Source organism: Ranitomeya variabilis, chromosome 1 (assembly GCF_051348905.1).
Source record: "Ranitomeya variabilis isolate aRanVar5 chromosome 1, aRanVar5.hap1, whole genome shotgun sequence".
Taxonomy (NCBI): Eukaryota; Metazoa; Chordata; class Amphibia; order Anura; family Dendrobatidae; genus Ranitomeya; species Ranitomeya variabilis.
In genome coordinates this window covers 406,057,258-406,076,435 of record NC_135232.1, presented here as the reverse complement: position 1 = coordinate 406,076,435, position 19,178 = coordinate 406,057,258, and the positions used below count along the sequence as shown (strand labels likewise).

At 38.8% G+C, this 19,178-nt stretch overlaps 1 protein-coding gene across 2 annotated transcripts in view; it reads right to left on the bottom strand.

The window, feature by feature from the left end:
- Positions 1 to 19,178, bottom strand: part of KDM4C (lysine demethylase 4C) — a 595,853-nt gene that overhangs the window by 29,493 nt on the left and 547,182 nt on the right. For both annotated transcript variants that reach the window (XM_077249185.1, XM_077249186.1), the window contains 2 exons: positions 18,992 to 19,177; positions 14,016 to 14,186 (listed from right to left, as the gene is read on the bottom strand). In XM_077249185.1, coding sequence (XP_077105300.1) covers positions 14,016 to 14,186; positions 18,992 to 19,177 — 357 coding nt within the window. The remainder of the gene's footprint in view (positions 1 to 14,015; positions 14,187 to 18,991; position 19,178) is intronic.

Below are 19,178 nucleotides of genomic sequence, written 5' to 3'. Positions count from 1 at the left end.
ACTACAACAATCTCAGAATTATTGTTGACCCCTTCATAATGTGTTTTTAGCACTTAATAGAGCAACTTTTGACTGCTATGACCTGCTGCAAATATTTGTTAACTCCTTATTGGAAATGGCCTCCAGTTCACTAACATTATTGGATTTGTGTGATGCAACTACCTTCTTCAAATACCACTAATAATGGCATTCATGAACTGAATCGTATGTCTTGACAGACACTCCAAAGTCTTCTAGAACTTCTTTTTCTAAAATCAAACCTTGGTGTACTTTGAGGTATGCTTGGGATCACTGTTCTGCTGTAAGACTCAGTAGCACCCAAGCTTCAACCTCCTTACAGAAGGCATAATGTTTTATCATAGGATTTCTTAATACTTCATGGAATCAATTCTTCCATCCAGACATTACAGGTTACCAGTGTCTGAAGAAGCAAAGCAAATGCAGAGCATTACCGAGCCATTGCCATACTTCACTGTAGGCAGGGTGCACTTCCTTCTTCAAAATAGGTTCATAAAGTTACAGTTTTTTTCCATTGCTCCACACAATAGAATCAAAAAACTTATTCGGCTTATTTATTGGGTTTTGAGCATATTTTGTACGCTTGGGTAAGAAAAGGTATGTTTGTTGGAGTTTGGGTATAGAGACCTTCAGCATATAGTATGCTCTTACTCACTCAAAGGTTTATCCAACCAGTTTTCTTCGGAATCAGGTGACAGCCTGTAATAACTTCCTTTTCTGCGGCATTCCGGTAGTGTAGCAAGTGTTCCTTTTACCTTTAGCTTGTGAACTATGCTCCAAATGTATCTCTAACACCACTCAATGCCTTTCCTATCTTTTTGTATCCTTTGTGCAAGGCAATGACATGTTCTCTAAAAGTTATTTGCCCACTTTCTTGACTTAGCCATATTTCCAACATGCAATCAAGGTCATGGTCCCACACAGAAGAATTGCACATACCAGTCTTAATGAAAGGGCTTGCTGGAGCATGATGCACCTAATTCATTAATTGGGTGCAGTTCTTAAATGGCATGCACTGCAGCCAGAAATATTCTTCAGTCACGGACAGAGTACAATGAATTAGATGGGCATGCTTAGCCTTGCCTTCTCTCGTCTATGTTCCACCGATTTTGGTGACGTTGGCTAGGACTGGCAAGAAAACACCAAATGTTGCAAAATGTTTGCATAACTTCCAAGTTGTACAAAAAATAGCAACAAAGTACAATTTAAAATTTGTACTTGTTTGATCACATATTGGACGTGCATATGAAAAAATAATATTGGACAAAACATTATTACAAATAATTGCAGCTCTCCCTTAAGTTGATAAGTTCTACATAAATTCTTAAATCACTTGGTATCTTGTCTGCCCGACGTATCCATAATAGCCAATGACCTGATACCAGAAAGTCCAAGAACAGGGACATTCTACATGCTTCCCAAAATCCACAAATCTGGAAATCCAGGAAGACCAATTATTTCATGTGTGGGCACCCTTACTGAGCAGGTATCTGGATGGGTAGAAGGTATTCTTAAACCCCTGGTAAAAGATACACCCAGCTTCATTCAGGACACAACTGACCTATTGAATAAACTATCAGCAATAGGTCCTCTACCAGAAGGAACCATCCTGGTCACCATGGATGTGGAATCTTTGTACTCCAATATCCCACATCAGGATGGATTAAATGCCTGCAAAATTCTTCCTGGAAAACACAGGGACTGATGCAAATTCTGTGGTGAAACTTATAAAATTCATCCTCACCCACAATTACTTTGAATTTGACAAGAAGATCTATCTACAGGAGACTGGCACAGCAATGGGAAGTAAAATGGCCCCACAGTATGCAAATCTTTTCATGGCCAAGCTTGAAAGCGACTTTTTGTCCTCATGTCCCACCAGGCCTCTGGCGTACTACCGCTACATTGATGACATTTTAATCATCTGGACGGAGTCTGAGCCACAGCTAAAGTCGTTCCATGAACAGTTTAATCAATTTCATCCTACCATCAACTTGACACTCAACTACTCCTGCACTGAAATTAACTTTTTGGACACCATCATTAAGCTGCAGAACAATAAAATAGAGACATCCCTGTATCAGAAGCCAATCGACCGTCCAACATACCTTAAATGGGACAGTTTCCATCCAAAACACATTAAAAACTCTATTGTCTACAGCCAAGCAATCAGATACAATCGTATATGTTCCAACCCAATGGACAGGGATGAACACCTTGGTCGCCTCAGAAAGACCTTTTTGAATCAGGGCTACCATCCAAGAACAATTGAAAATCAGATTACAAGAGCCACCAGAATATCAAGGAATCACCTGCTACATTACAAAACTAAAGAAGAAAATAACCGGGTGCCTCTAGTGGTCACCTACAATCCAAATCTGGAGGCGCTAAGGGGAGCTGCACGGAAATTACAACCTTTACTGCAAAAAGATGCCAGCTTACAATCCATTTTTCCAGACCCCCCACTACTGTGTTTTAGGCAGCCCCCAAATCTAAGAAGCATCATTGTCAAGAGCTCCCTGTCTTCTCCCACAGCTGCAGGAACCTTTCCCTGCAATCAGAAAAAATGTAAAACCTGTCCATTTATAATGACCACGGACAAGATAAAGATCCCCAATTCACATCAGGACTACAAGATACCAGGTACTTTCAGCTGCGTCACTTCTAATGTGGTGTACCTAATTATTTGTATTAAATGTCCAACTGGGGGTCTGTATGTGGGGGAGACAGGGCAGAAACTGAGAACAAGGATGAACGCTCACCGCCATACAGTAAGAGAAAAAATAATGGATCTACCTGTGGCAATACATTTCGGTCTCCCAAATCATAACATTATGGACATGAAATTACTTGTACTTAAAGGTAACTTCAAATCGCAGAAAGACAGGAGAGTCTGTGAATATAAACGGATGACGACCTTTGACACTAACTGCAGAAATGAATGTGTCACACGGATTTATGTCTTTTTACATTAACTATGGAACTTGCCCATCAGACCGTGTGGGGTCATCACAACAGAACCAGACCCTAATCACAGGACAATAAAACAATCCTTATCTAAGAATTGTCCCAATATTTATGGACGTAACTGTTTATCACCCATGGTTTTTCTGCTTCATGTCACCTAGCTTATCCATGGTTTTTTTCCCCTTTTTTTTTTTTTCTCTATACTATGTTGTGCATAAATATGTGATTCTTCAGAATTTGTTTTAGTCTTTGCCTGATGAATAGACTTATGTAGTCTCGAAAGCTTGCAATTTGTTACCATCTTTTCAGTTAGCCATTAAAAGGTATCAACCACTGAGGACTCAATTCTAAATATTTTTTTAAATCACTTCAGTTATGGTTTAAAGTTTATACGAAGTAAATAGAGTGAATGAATGATGATAAAACACAGTATAAGCACAGAGGTAACAATGATGAAAATACCATTGATTCTCATGGACAGTAGAGTATCTCAAAGATGAATTTGCGTTTATTCATTAATAAAAGCAGAAGTGTATATTAGAAATGAGAACATATTCATGGATTTGCTTATTGTTTTGTTATACAAAGTAAAATGGATGAGAACATTATTTTGTGCAAAGAAAAAAAAAAAAATAAGGGCCTGTTCATTGTTGCTGCCTTAAAGGTAAGCATGTATTTAACTCAAATGTAAATGGAACAAAGCAAATTATACAGGATCTGTCAAGAGAACAATGTATGCTGTTGTGCTGCAGAACCTGCTTCAGCTCTTATCTGCCTGAAGGGTGAATGTACAAAGCAAATTGTCAGACATGCTTCCATTTAATAAAATAAAAAGTTTCAGACCAGGGAGAACAATACATACAAATGACGCTGCATTTAGCGTTTCATTAAATAGTGTTTAAAAATAAATGAACTGAAGGCTAAAATTTCCACCTCGACTTGCACAGTGTAATCGGTCATTACTACCAGCTTGTCATTCGTTTTATTATAGTTGAAAGAACTCAGTTTTATGCATTGTTTTGAGGCAATGTTTTCACGGTGAAATTCCCACTGTTCTCTCAGACAAGTCACATTTGTTAAAAAAAATTAGCGGTAAACAGTTCTGAAAGGTGATGATGTATAGGCCCGTGCTACAAAAAGGTATGTTTTTTCTGTTAATGTTTAGACCCAGAGGAACATTTCCTAGAGAATACATGAAGATTAGATTTATCTTTTATTAGCGTGTTTCATTCAGATTTTGGAAATATATGCCACTTGTCCATTATCATTGAAAATTACCATTTGTGAACAACTTGACCTGGGAAGAGACTATATGTACTTACATAACACAAACATATATTTTATGTTAAACCTAAAAAGAAAATGCTGTGTTAGATTGATTAGAATAATAACAGCAACATGATAAGCATGACAGATTGGACAACAGATGTGTTATGGGGTAGGCTCAGAAGAAGGGGTGACAGAGTGGCTAATGCATGACGGCACTGATTGCCTAACAATGGTTATTATCAAGACGTAATCAATACGTAATAACTTCTTCTGACCCTAAAGAGTATCTCCACCCAAATGTTTCTCAACTAGAAACATCCGGCCTCAAACTACGACACATTCAAAAATGCCATCATCCTTCAAAATTACTTCTGCCATAGTTTTAGTGGAGTTTTGTAGGCCTACAAAGATGGTGGTATTGCAGGCTTTCAGTGGGCTAAAGCTGTCATGGGAACCCAATGCACCCAGCGACTATCCCAGAAGAGCTGATGGTTGACTAACGCACACCGTCCCATGACAGAATCACTTAGAAGATGATGTTCGCTTTCTGTTTAAAGGGATTCTCCAAGAAAGTAATAAAATGGTCACCGTCACATAATTCAAAAGGCTAACAATCCTAGTCACATCAGGATGGGCTGCAGTTTGAAGAAACACAGCTCTTGAAACCGGTGTCTCAGCTGCCAGAGGGCCAGCATAGCAAGCAATCGTACCGGAGGTGACAGAGAAATGTGTAACAAGAGTAAATCTTCTCCTAGGCTGACTGAGCACAAGGGATATTTTTCTCCAGCCTCATCCCACTGTGTTTAGTCTGCAGAAGAGAACAGTTAGTCCTTCTCATGTCACAAACTTTTCTGACAACTCCGGTTTTTGTGCATATAATACTGGTCTTCTGACAATTGTAACACAGGTCTAGGGAATTGTGTTCCTACAGACTGCAACTCATGCAGACACGTGACTATGACAAGTTGCCGTTTGAATTACGTGACAGGGCCATTTTATTACATTCTTGTAGAGCACTTTTAAGCAGTTAAACAGCAATGATATTAGTGTTAGATCTAATAGATGTAGGTGCTGGCTGTATACAACATCAACAGCGGCTTCGGAGCATGATTCATACACAGGTTGTATGAGGTTAACTGCACTGATCGATTATGTAGTCTATTTGCATTAGGTTTTTCCTCTGTTTTGAATGCCAACAAACTGACTGGCATGAACAATGTATTTAATCAACATATCAGCAAACATCATTTTTCAGTGATCATGTATTATTGTTTTGCAAAGATAACAAACTGTAGGAGATAGTATTGGAGGTAAATATTTGTCCTACAAAAAGAGTGAATACTTCAGACAACAGTTTATGATTCTGGACCTACTGGAGTTACATCTGGCATAATTAAGAAATGCTGTGTCGTCACAGCAGCATTTAGAAGGTTAGGAGAGGGAGGGTGCTCCCTTTCCTACCTGATTGGCAACCTTGCGACGTGATAACGAGGGCACGACTGATGACAGATCATGACCTCTTAATCTGTCACCTATGGTGGCCTGTTAGACCGTGACAAGAGATGGTCTGAAAGGCATTTTGTCAGTGTAACACTAACCAATGTAATATATGTGCATTGTAATGTATTATACCAGTGATCGAAGTAATAGAATCTAAACTCCCAAAGGGGATTAACCCCCCCGATTTTTTTTTTTTTTTTTTACAAAATAAATAAATTAAAATAATATACCAATAAATACTTATATCTATGTAAAAACAAAAATTTAAAAAGTACACATTTGATATCGCCATGTCCAGAACAACCCGATCAATAAAACTGACACTATTTAACACCTTCAGTGAACACCGTAAAACAGATTTAAAATGTGGTAAAAAAAAAATGCATTTCCATCATACCACCGAAAAAAAGTGTAGTAAAACGCAATCAAAAAGTCAAATGTAAATAAAAATGGTATAGCTGAAATTGCCATCTTGTCCCGCAAAAAACAAGCCACCACTCAGCTGTTAGCAGAAAAAGACAAAAGCTCTCAGAATATGGTAATGCAAAAGCTATTTTTTTAATATATTAAACAGTTTCTCTAAAAGCAGCATAAAAAAAAATTATATAAATGTTATATCGTTGTAATCAATCGTACTGATGATGAATAAAGCAGTCATCAATTTTACCACACAGTGAACGGCATTACAAAAAATCCTGAAGAGAAATGCCTGAATTGCTGTTTTTTGTTAATTCTACCTCCCAAAAATTAAAATAGAATGTGATCAAAAAATGTTATGTACTAAAAAATGAGAACAATTAAAAACTTCAACTCATCCCACAAAAAACAAGCACTAACATGCAGAAATAGAAAAATTACAGTTCTCAAAACATGGTGATACAAAAACTTTTCTTTGCAAAAGAATATATAAAACAATTATTGTAATTGCACTGACATGAAGATTAAAGCCATCTAATAACTTATACTGCACAAGGAACGACGTAAAAAATACATAAAACCAATTCTTGACCTCCTGTTGATTTGTTTATTCTGCCTCCCATAGTTCACATTTATCTTGCACTCTACGCTGAGCATTTATAGGTACTTCTCACAAAATTAGAATATCATCAAAAAGCTAATTTATTTCAGTTTTTCAACACAAAAAGTGAAACTCACAATATATAGTCATTACAAACAGAGTGATCTATTTCAAGTGGTTCTTCCTGTTAATGTTGATGGTTACGGCTTACAGACAATGAAAACCCAAAAGTCATCTCGGTAAATTAGAAAAATTAACAAAAACACCTGCAAAGACTTCCTTAGCCTTTAAAAAGGTCCCTTAGTCTGTTTCAGTAGGCTCCACAATCATGGGGAAGACTGCTGAATTGACAGATGTCCAGTAGGCAGTCATTGACACACTCCACAAGGAAAGTAAATTTTGCATTTCATTTGGAAATCAAGGTCTGGAGAAAGAGTGGAGAGGTACACAATCCATGCTGCTTCTAGTGTGAAGTCTCCACAATCAGTGATGGTTTGGGGAGCCATGTCATCTGCTGGTGTAGGTCCAGTATGTTTTATCAATACCAAAGTCAGCGCAGCCATCTACCAGGAAATTTTAGGGCACTTCATGCTTCCCTCTGCAGACAAGCTTTTTGGAGATAGAAATTTCATTTTCCAGCAGGACTTGGCACTTGCCCACACTGCCAAAAGTACCAATACTTGGTTTAAAAACGACAGTATCACTGTGCTTGATTGCCCAGCAAACTCACCTGACCTTAACATAATAGAAAATCTATGTGGAATTGTCAAGAGGAAGATGAGAGATACCAGACCCAACAATGCAGACAAGCTGAAGGCTGCTATCAAAGCAACCTGGGCTTCCATAACACCTCAGCAGTGCCACAGGCTGATCGCCTCCATGCCATGCCGCATTGATGCAGTAATTGATGCAAAAGGACCCTCGACTGAATATTGAGTGCATTTACTGAACATACATTTCAGGAGGCCAACATTTCATATTTTAAAATAATTTTTCAAGCTGGTGGTATAAAGTATTCTAAATTTACTGAGATAATGACTTTTGGGTTTTCATTGGATGTAGGCATAATCATCAACATTAACAGAAATAAACACTTGAAACAGATCACTCTGTTTGTAATGACTATATAATATAGCAGTTTCAGTTTTTGTATTGAAGAACTGAAATAAATTAACTTTTTGATGATATTCTAATTTTATGAGAAGCACCTGTACATAGAGGTTTTCGTGTAAATCTCTGAAATACGTGATTCACACAGAACACCCCAGCAGCAGATTCCCTTATAATGAGGAAGAAGGAGACACTCCGGACTCTCTCTGGTCTATAATCCAGCATTGTCTGTCCTTTTAAGAGAGCATAATTGTCATTTTCACGGCTCAACGTTACAAAAAAAAAAAAATTCTGTGAAGCACTTGTGGGTACAAGGTGCCCACCACACCTCTAGATACCTTCCTTGAGAGGTTCAAAAACGGAGTCACTTGTGGGGGGTTGTTTCACTGTTTAGGCACATTAAGGGCTCTTCAAACAACATAGCGTCCCCTATCTATTTTAACCAATTTTGCGCTCAAATGGTGCTCTTTCCCTTCCGAGCCCTGCCATGAGCCCAAACACTATTTTTCCACCAAATATGGGGTATCTGTGTACTCAGGAAAAATGTCTCAACAAATTGTATGGTCTGTTTTCTCCTGTTACCCTTGAGAAAATTACACATTTGAGGCTAGAGCAACATTTTTGCAAGAAAAATTTAAAAGTTATTTTTTTGTACCCTATAGCTTTAATTCTTGTGAGGCACCTGAAGGGTTATTAAACTCCTTGAATGTGGTTTTGAGCACTTATTAAAATTTTAAAATGGTGTCACTTTTTTTTTGGGTTATTTTCTGTCTTCCACTCTTCTAACGTCCTAACAAATTTATCCCTAATATGAGGTATAATGTGTCACAAAAAAAACAATATCACTATCATTGTAATATATTGAGGCATTCCAGAGTTATTCCCTCTGTCCTAAAATGATGCTGAGGTAATAAATTGAAGGTAATAAATAAATTTGTCAGAACTAAAACATTTGGCCTGGTCAGGAAGTTGAAAACAGGCTCGGAGGTGAAGGGGTGAACCAAGGGATGGGAAAGGAGAAGGGAAATTTGTTTTTTCCTTCCTGATTCCTAATGTTGATCAACTGTATAAACATTCAGAAAATATATTATATATATATATATATATATATATATATATATATATATATATATATATATATATATATATATATATATATATTTATTTATTTCACCCCTTAGTGACAGAGCCAATTTGGTACTTGATGACCAGGCCAATTTTTATAATTCTGACCACTGTCACTTTATGTGGTTATAACTCTGGAACGCTTAAACGGATCCCACTGATTCTGAGAATGTTTTTTCGTGACATATTGTACTTCATGTTAGCGGTAAAATTTCTTCGATATGACTTGCGTTTATTTATGAAAAACGGAAATGTGCGAAAATTTGGCAATTTTCTAAATTGAATTTTTATGCCCTTAAAGGGAAGGTGCCATCAAAAAAATTTTTTTTACAGCAATTGTAAAAATGTAAAGAATTAATGTTTACATTTTCTTAAAAAATATTATCATTTGTTTATAATTTAGTAAAATATGAAAAATAATTTGAAAAGTTTTGGAATTTCCACTTTTAAACACTAGGGGGAGCAGCTGCTGAAATTTCAGAAAAACCTAGTGTACAACTAGCTCACATTACAGCACTGCAGTAATTATGGGCGGAGTCTGCTGACGTGTGTGTGATGTCACTCCTCTCCTTCCCTTCTGGGTGTCTGCTAAGGGATGAGAGGATGATATTCAGGAATCCAGTGAGCAGCCATTTTGTTGGTGACTGCAGAGTAAGGCTGCCGTCACACTAGCAGTATTTGGTCACTATTTTACCTCAGTATCTGTAAGCCAAAACCAGGAGTGGAACACTTAGAGAAGTATAATAGAAACATATGCACCACTGCTGCATTTATCACCCACTCCTGGTTTTGGCTTACAAATACTGAGGTAAAATACTGACCAAATACTGATAGTGTGAAGGCAGCCTTAGGCTACTTTCACACTAGCGTTGTTTGCAATACGTCGCAATGCGTCGTTTAGGAGAAAAAACGCATCCTGCAAAGTTGTCTGCAGGATGCGTTTTTTCCCCATAGACTAACATTACCGACGCATTGCGATGTATTGCCACACGTCGCAACCGTTGTGCGACCGCCGCCACAGAAAAACGTTACATGTAACTCTTTTTGTTTGTCGAGTCCCACCATTTTCGACCGCGCATGCACGGCCGAAACTCCGCCCCCTCCTGCCCGGACCTTGCAATGGGGCAGCGGAAGCGTTGTAAGACTGCTTCCGCTGCCCACGTCGGCATTTCTTTCACAGCATGCGTCGGTACGTCGGGCTCCTCAGATCCTGTCTTGGCGATGTGTGAAAGTGAGACGACAGGCGCAGTCTGGGGTGACGCTGGGGGGAAATGTAGCCATATAGTAACGATAAAAATGAGACCCCTCTCTAAAGCTGCCTCACCAACCCTGACTGCACCTAACTGGAGGTCATGCTGCCCCCTCTATTACCCCAGACCCGCGTGCAGGTGCTCAGCCAGAACCACCATAGAATGGGTCCGCTTTCTGAAGATAATACTGCCATAGTGTTCTCACATAATACCGCCATATAGATCACACATAATACCGCCATATAGATCACACACAATACTATCAAATAGATCACACAATACTGTCATACAGTTCACATAATACCACCATATAGATCACACATACCACCAGTGTTCTCGCATACCGCCATATAGATCACACAATACCGCCACATACTTCTCACAATGCCGCCATATAGATCTCACATAATACCGCCATATAGTTCACACACAATACCACCATATAATTCTCACAATTCTGATCAAGCATAATACCACCATACAGATCACATAATACCGTCATATAGATCTCACATAATGCCATAATACAGCATGACCCCTGCAGCTCCTGTTATCGCACGCATAGAGTTGTGTGTGCAATGGGGAAAGACATGCAGGGGGGAAAGGAATGCATAGGAGAGGATTAGATACACTGTTCACCAGACAGTATCACACAGGATAGGATTAGATACACGGCTCAGCAGCCAGTATCATACAGGATAGGATTAGATACACGGCTCAGCATAGTATCACACAGGATAGGATAAGATACACGGCTCAGCAGAGAGTATCACACAGGAGAGGATTAGATACACAGCTCAGCAGTCAGTATAACACAGGAGCAGATTAGATACACGGCTCAGCAGTCAGTATTCCACAGGAGGATTAGATACACAGGTCAGCACAGTATAGGATTAGATACACAGGTCAGCATACAGTATCACACAGTATAGGATTAGATACACGGCTCAGCACAGTATCACACAGGAGAGGATTAGATACACAGCTCAGCAGTCAGTATCACACAGGACAGGATTAGATACACGGCTCAGCAAACAGTATCATACAGGATAGGATTAGATACACGGCTCAACATAGTATCACACAGGATAGGATTAGATGCATGGCTCAGCACACAGTATAGGATTAGATGCACGGCTCAACATAGTATCACACAGGAGAGGATTAGATACACGGCGCAGCAGACAGTATCATACAGGATAGGATTAGATGCACGGCTCAGCATAGTATCACACAGTATAGGATTAGATGCATGGCTCAGCATAGTATCACACAGTATAGGATTAGATGCATGGCTCAGCATAGTATCACACAGTATAGGATTAGATACACGGCTCAGCATAGTATCACAGTATAGGATTAGATGCATGGCTCAGCATAGTATCACACAGTATAGGATTAGATGCATGGCTCAGCATAGTATCACACAGTATAGGATTAGATGCATGGCTCAGCACACAGTAGAGGATTAGGTACACAGCTCAGTTAGTATCACACAGGAGATGATTAGATGCATGGCTAAGCAGACAGTATCACACAGGAGAGGAGTAGATACACAGCTCAGTAACATACATGGGAGGAGATAATTGCTCAGAGTCAGCACCACAAAGGAGAGGATAAGATTCCCTCTCCCCCTCCCCACTGATACTCACGGCTGCCTGCTGAGTGCTTCTCCCTCCCGTCCATGGTCTCCTCCTCCTCCTATGACTGCAGGGCTCCTGCGATCATCCTGGGAAGCTGGCCTAGAGCTCAGAGCTGCAGTGTGAGCTCCAGGAAGATGGCGCTGGTCTCCTGCCTCTGCCGTGCTGTGGACGGCTTAGGGGGCGTGGCCAGACCAGAGCAGGGAGCAGCTTATAATGGTAGGTATAGAGTCGGCTCCCGACCGCAGATCTCTATGCCCTGGGCTGCCGTAAATGCAGAGTGTAAGTGACGTGCAGCTTCACTTACACTCCTGCAAAGCAAAATGGCGGCGCCCAGTGGCTGAAAAAAAAATTAATAATAAAAAAAATGTTAAAGTTAAAAAATGTAAATTTGTATTAAAAATAATTGTTTATATAAACAATCATTTTTAATACAAAAAATAAAATGCGGCACCTTTCCTTTAAATCAGAGAGATGTCACACAAAATACTTTCCCTCATGTCTACTTTACATCAGCACAATTTTTTTTTGTTAGAACGTTATAACGGTTAAAATTTGACTTTTTTAGGGACCACATCTCATTTGAAGTCACTTTGAGGGGTGGACATGACAGAAAATACCCAAAAGTGACACCATTCTAAAAACGGCAACCCTCAATGTGCTCAAAACAACATTCAAGAAATGTATTAACCCTTTATGTGCTTCACAGGAACTAAAGCAATGTGGAAGGAAAAAATTAACATTTAATTTTTTTCACAAATATTTTAGTTCTGAACCAATTAATTTTTTTATTTTCACAAGTGTAAAAAGAGAAAATGAACCACAGAAGTTGCTGTCCAATTTCTCCTGAGAACGCAGATACCTGATATGTGGGGATAAACCACTGTTTGGGCGCAAGGCAGAGTTTGGAAGGGAAGAGGCGCTGTTTGACTTTTTCAATGCAGAATTGGTTAGAATGGAGATCAGACGCCATGTCATGTTTGGAGAGCCCCGATGTGCCTAAATAGTGAGAACTTTGAACCCCCAAGGGCTTTTCAGAAGTTTATAATGTAGAGCCGTGAAAGTAAAAAAATAATTTTTTTTCCACAAAATTCATCTTTTCGCCCCAAATTTTTAACTTTCCCAAGGGTAATAGGAGAAAGCAAACACCCAAAGTTGTTGTGCAATTTGTCCTGAGTATGCGGATACCCCATATGTGGGGGTAAACAACTGTGTGGGTGCATGGCAGGGCTCAGAAGGGAGGGAGCACCGTTTGAGTTTTTGAACACAAAATTGGCTGGAATCAATGGTGGCGCCATGTCGCGTTTGAAGACCCCCTGATGTACCTAAACAGTGGAAACCCCCCAATTCTAACTCCAATCTTAACCCCAACACACCCCTACCCCTAACCCTACCCTTCACTAATGCCCTAACCCTCACTTTAGCCCAACTCTAACCCTAACAGAATAATGGAAATAAATATATATATATTTTTTTTATTATTATTTTTCCCTAAGGGGGTGATAAAAGGGGTTTTTATTTACCTTTTTTTATTTTGATCACTGTGACAGGATCACAGTGATAATTTTTTTATTTCTCCATCAATATGACCATGTGTGGGCTTGTTTTTTGCGGGACGAGTTGTACTTTTGAACACCACCATTGGTTTTACCTTTTCGTGTACTTGAAAACAGGAAAAAATTACAAGTGCGGTGAAATTGCAAAAAAAGTGGAATTCCACAACTTTTTTTTTTTTACCATGTTCACCAAATGCTAAAAAACTGACCTGCCACTATGATTCTCCAGGTCAATACGAGTTCGTAGACACCAAACATGTATAGATTGGATTTTTTTTTTCTCTAAGAAATTTGCAAAAATTTCAAACATTTCTGTTTTTTTCAGTCAAGATGGGGTGCGGTGTACATTAATGAGAAAAAATTACCTTTTTAGAATTTGCCAAATGGCTGCAATGTAACAAAGAGTGAAAAATGTAAAGGAGTCTGAACACTTTCTGTACCCACTGTATATGTGATGACTTAACAGTATATTAAAAGTTACGAGTTAATAATAATCTTAGCATACAATAACAGAAATTGTACCAATCGAGCATTTTTTTTTTTAAATAAATGCTCTACTTACAACAATATCTTCAGGGAATGTGTCCTTACTGATAGATCCATCATCGAACTCTACCTCGTAGAAGGTCTGAGAGGTAATTTCTGCAACCTTGCAGCTGTAATATCTTGTATTTCTGTGTTTCGCAATTACAGTCTGTCCAATATTTAGATTCTTCTTGGTTGTTTTGTTTCTCTGAAGCAAACCAACAAATAATAAAGAGTCAACGTTGACCTGAACTTATAGTAATGTCATAGTATAAAGGAATGTTCTGTGCATGAAGATATATTTTTGTACAGCAACTACAAACAAGTCCGTATAAAAGTGGGTATAACAATGAAGGTCACATATTGCTGGCAAGGTGACAAAAAAAGGCTGATTTTTACATCTAATTATTTTTTATAAAAACATCATACTCTTATGGTAAGTTAAAACTAAGCGATTTTCAGCCTTTTTTCTGCAGCAAAACCTGATCTCTTGGCAGGAAATAAGCTGCAGAAAACACCAATGTTTCTTACCGGTAGCCGTTTTTTCTGGAACCCATGACATCACACCTGAGAGAAGGATCACCCCCAGCTAAGACAGGAAACCTACTGAAATAAAAGGGTGGTACCTCTCCCCCGCTTCAGTTGGGTTACAGAGCTTGAGAGGACCTCCGGTTAATTTACACACATAACCAAAACCACATTATAAAAAACACCCAAACTATAGTATAGTATAGTGCATACCCAAAAGGTGAGACGGGGGGAACATACTTGTGTTGTCATGATTTCCGGAAAAAAGAGCTACCAGTAAGTAACCTTGGTGTTTTCCCTTTACACATGATAGCACACCTGATTTTTGTAAGAATTGAAACACCTTAGGGAGGGACCACTGCTTGAAGTACCCTTCTATCAAAGGTGAAGTCAGCAAAGGAGGACAGATTCAGTCTGTAGTGCTTAAAGAAAGTAGATGGTGAGGGCCAGGTAGCAGCCTTACAGATCTGATTAATTGATACCTCTGCCTTTTCGGCGCAGGAAGTAGCCAAAGTTCTGGTGGAATGAGCCTTGATGCCTTCATGAACCGGAGAACCACTCATTGCGCAAGATAAACTAATGGCCTCCCTGATCCATCTGGTAATGGTACTATGATACCCCCATAGGTCTTTCTGCAACCCTGAAAGGCTACAAATAGGGACTGGTCCTTTCTCCACTGACTGGTCATGGATATATACTCTAACATTGACCTCCTCACATCTAAGGTATGGACTTTTTCTGAAATCTCAGACTTTGCTGGTACTGTAAAACGCAGCGGAAAATTTTGATTAAAAAATGCCGTAAACTTAGCCTTAACAGAGGAGAGTGCACATGAGCTTCTTAAACCTGCCCTTAGTAAAGAAGTCGATGGGTGGAAAATGGGGGTTGGCATGTATAAAAGTGTAGGCTAGAAATATTGTAACCTGGGATTACACTTTTATGCCATTTTTTTTTTCTAAGACTAGACTTACAAGTAGTGATGAGCGAGTGTACTCGTTGCTCGGGTTTTCCCGAGCACTTGTTAGTGTTCGGAGATTAAGTTTTCATTGCTGCAGCTGAATGATTTACAGCTACTACCTTGCTTGATTACATGTGAGGATTCCCTAGCAACCAGGCAACCCCCACATGTACTCAGCCTGGCTAACAGCTGTAAATTATTCAGCTGAGGCGATGAAAACAATCTCCGAACACTAACAAATACTCGGAGGTCACCTGAGCGTGCTCGGGAAAACCCAAGTAACGAGTACACTCGCTCATCACTACTTACAAGCCTAGCCTTACAAAGACTAATAAGGGCTGACTAGTCTGGGGCAACTAACGTCTCATGGACTAGTCAAAGCCCTCATTAGCATAGGAAACAGGAACATTATAAATGCTTTCCAGGGCTGGTTAGGCAGGGAGTTTAATCACACATAGGTGAATGGTGCTGGGTTGGAAGGCATGGAAGACTAGACAGGTTCCTTTTAATGTAACTGGTACTGTTCCTAATGATTGAGTAATTTACATGTGTACTGTAACCAGCACTGATTCGCAGCACAACTTACTATATACAGCTTGTGGGACATTTTATATGGGGATGTGATTCATTCAAGCTGTAGAGAAAAATAATAATTTCATGTATAGTACAAAGGTTATGTGAAAGATTACATACTGATAGGAACACTTTTTAATTTACTTTAAGTCCTGAGGAAAAAAAACTGCTTTCAGGGAAAAAAAAGTATGTATAGAAGTTTAAAATGTAACTTTTGGTCAGTAAGATGGTAGTTATTCAATGCTGCTCAACAAACCTGAAACGAGAATGTGACGTGCCATGTTCATAAAAAATATAGCAGGTGTTTCTGAAAGAACATCCAAGTCCTAACCGTAACAAATCTTACATCATAATTACTAGTATATACAATGCCTTACCACCTTGCCACTCTGAATAATCACTATTCATATTTATTAATTTAGCAAAATGCCAATAGGTGAAAAACAGACATGTACAATATACCGAGCACATAGCTGCAGAACTACAGAAGGCAATTCTCCCTTACATGTTTAACTGTACATTAGAAATACATTTTTGCCGGCGTCTACCTGTGTGGAGGGGGCCCTGCTTCTGCTCTATCGTCCCTAACAAGCCCATGACGGATATATCTGTCATGGGGTATATTAAGGGGTTAAATAGGAGTTTATGGGTGATGATTAGCTGATGATGGCATCAGTCACAGCAATCCATTAATGAAGTTTTTTTTGTACACCCTTAAGGGCTGAGTAATTTTTTTTGGGCTTCATTTTTGCCTCCCCTTCTTAGAGCAGTGTCTTACTTTACCACTAACAAAGCCATATGAAAGATTATTTTTATTGCGGGACTAGTTGTACTTTGGAATGAATGAATGCAGAAAAAAAATGTAATTCCATAATTATTTCTTAAGTTTTCTTTTTTTGCCATTTATTCTGCAGTAAACATTGCCTAGAAATATGAGTGGCCAGGTCAGCATGGTTACGGTGATAGCAAAACTTGAATTTTTTTTTAATTTAAGTAAAAATAAAAATAATTAGCTTGAAAAGAAATTTTCCAAAACCCGTAACATATTGTATTTGTCGGTCATTGGAGCTGTGTGAGGGCTTGTTTTTTTTGTGTGCTGACCTGATTTACTTATTCATACTATTTTGTGATAGATATGATGCTTTGATTACTTCTTAATGAAGCTTTTGGTGGCATAAAAGCAACCATAAAATCCGCAATTCTGGCATTTTGATTATTTATCTCTCTACCATTTTTGCAGATTGGGTTAATTAATTTTATATTTTCATAGATCAGACTTGTTGATGTCAAATATTTTAAATTTTATTTTTATATTTCTTTATTAACTGGGGAAAAGGGAGGAGCTTTGAGTTTTCATATAATTTTAAAAACTTTTTTCTTTACTTTTTCCTTTATTTGCTAGTTCCTTTAGGGAACTTGAACCTGCAATCATCTGATCTACTATATAAAGCAATACCACAGTATTTCTGTATATAGCGTTCTATAAGGCACAGCCACAGGCTGGAGTCACAGAAGTGAACACATTACCAGCATGGGGGGCCTTCAGTGGACCCCTGGCTGTCATAGCAACTCATTGGTTCCCTGCAATCACGTCACAGGGAGGCCAAAGGCCGCCTGAAATAATGTCCGGGCTAGATAGTGATGCTTAAATGCCACTGTCAGTAATTGAAAGCGGCATTTAAGAGGTTAATAGCAGCGATCAGTAGGCACACCAACTGATGCTATTGCAGGCAGATACCAGCTATATGTTATAACAGGCATCTACCTTCTGCGGAGTTAGCTCTGCTTCTGAGCCCACTCCGACAAAGTCCCTTACACCCGACATGATGGATATAGTCATCATGAAGTGTTAAGGTGTCTAAACAGAGTCTATGGGTGTTGAAGGGTATTTTTCAACTCCATCAACAAACCATTATATTCTCACTCTCACAAAAAAAAACAACTAACAAAAAGCCAGCAAGCTTATATTCATGTATTTTTAGTATTCTAGTGTTCCAGCCTGGGCCATTTTCATATTTCTGCTTTTTTTTTTTTACATGAGGTTTTAAGAACTGTAAAGATTATATAAATTTTTTTATAACCTTAAATATTTTAAAGTCTGCTCCTTTTTTTAATTTATTACACATATTGTGCCCCATATGAGGTAATAAAAGACCTTTGGGAGGCATTTTAACATTTAAATACATTTTTAGCCTATTTTCCCCTGCAACTGGGTCAGGCATATAATCCCCAGTTTCAAGACCAATTCGGTATCATGCTTGAATAGAAGCGCTGATCCTGATCTCCCAACACCCAACATGGCAGATGGTATCCATTAAGGCTTTCACTGACTGTATATATTTTACCTTATATCATCTTGTGCGACACATTTTGGGATATGTTCGGTTTAGAAACGAGTAATGGAAGGATACATTTTTAATTGAAATAGCAGATATACTTGACTTGATTGATAAGAAATGTGATTGCTGGAGCTGGCCAGGAATACAATATACTCAAACTCTGCCATCAAGCTGGTCTGAATTAACAAATCTGACCCTCAAAGAGCTATAATAAAGTGAAAGCCTACATGTGTTATACAAAGAATCATATTGATGAAACTAAACAAATATGTTTAAAACTACTATTTAATTAAACGGCAAGCCAAGACGTCAATGGTATTCCCCTGAGATTATTGCTCCTCGGAATTCATTCACTTGAAGGCTGACTTCAGGCTACAATCTGCTACTGCAATATTATCAGCTGAACATTTTTAAGTATTCAACGTAAAAAGATTATTTTATACAGCTCATGTTCTAAGAAGTGCCTCCAGGTTGCCTCCACGTGAGACATATAACTATCAGAAGTGACAAATTTAGTAACACATGAAGAGAACTCCTCATTCTGCAGTGCTGTGACCATGCTCTGGAAGATTTCAAATCAATGTAATGAGAAACATTCAGAAAATCAGTTCTCACCATGTTCTGATTGATCATGTGCCTGAAGCATGTGATGTACACTACAAAGGGCCAGTCATCAGGCTCCATGACTACCCCTGCAGCATGAGCACAGGTCACATGGAAGGATGTGGGACAGCGCCCATAGGAACACTGGATACAAGCTCCATGAGAGTTCTTAACTCTTTGTCTGCAGAAAACACATTTC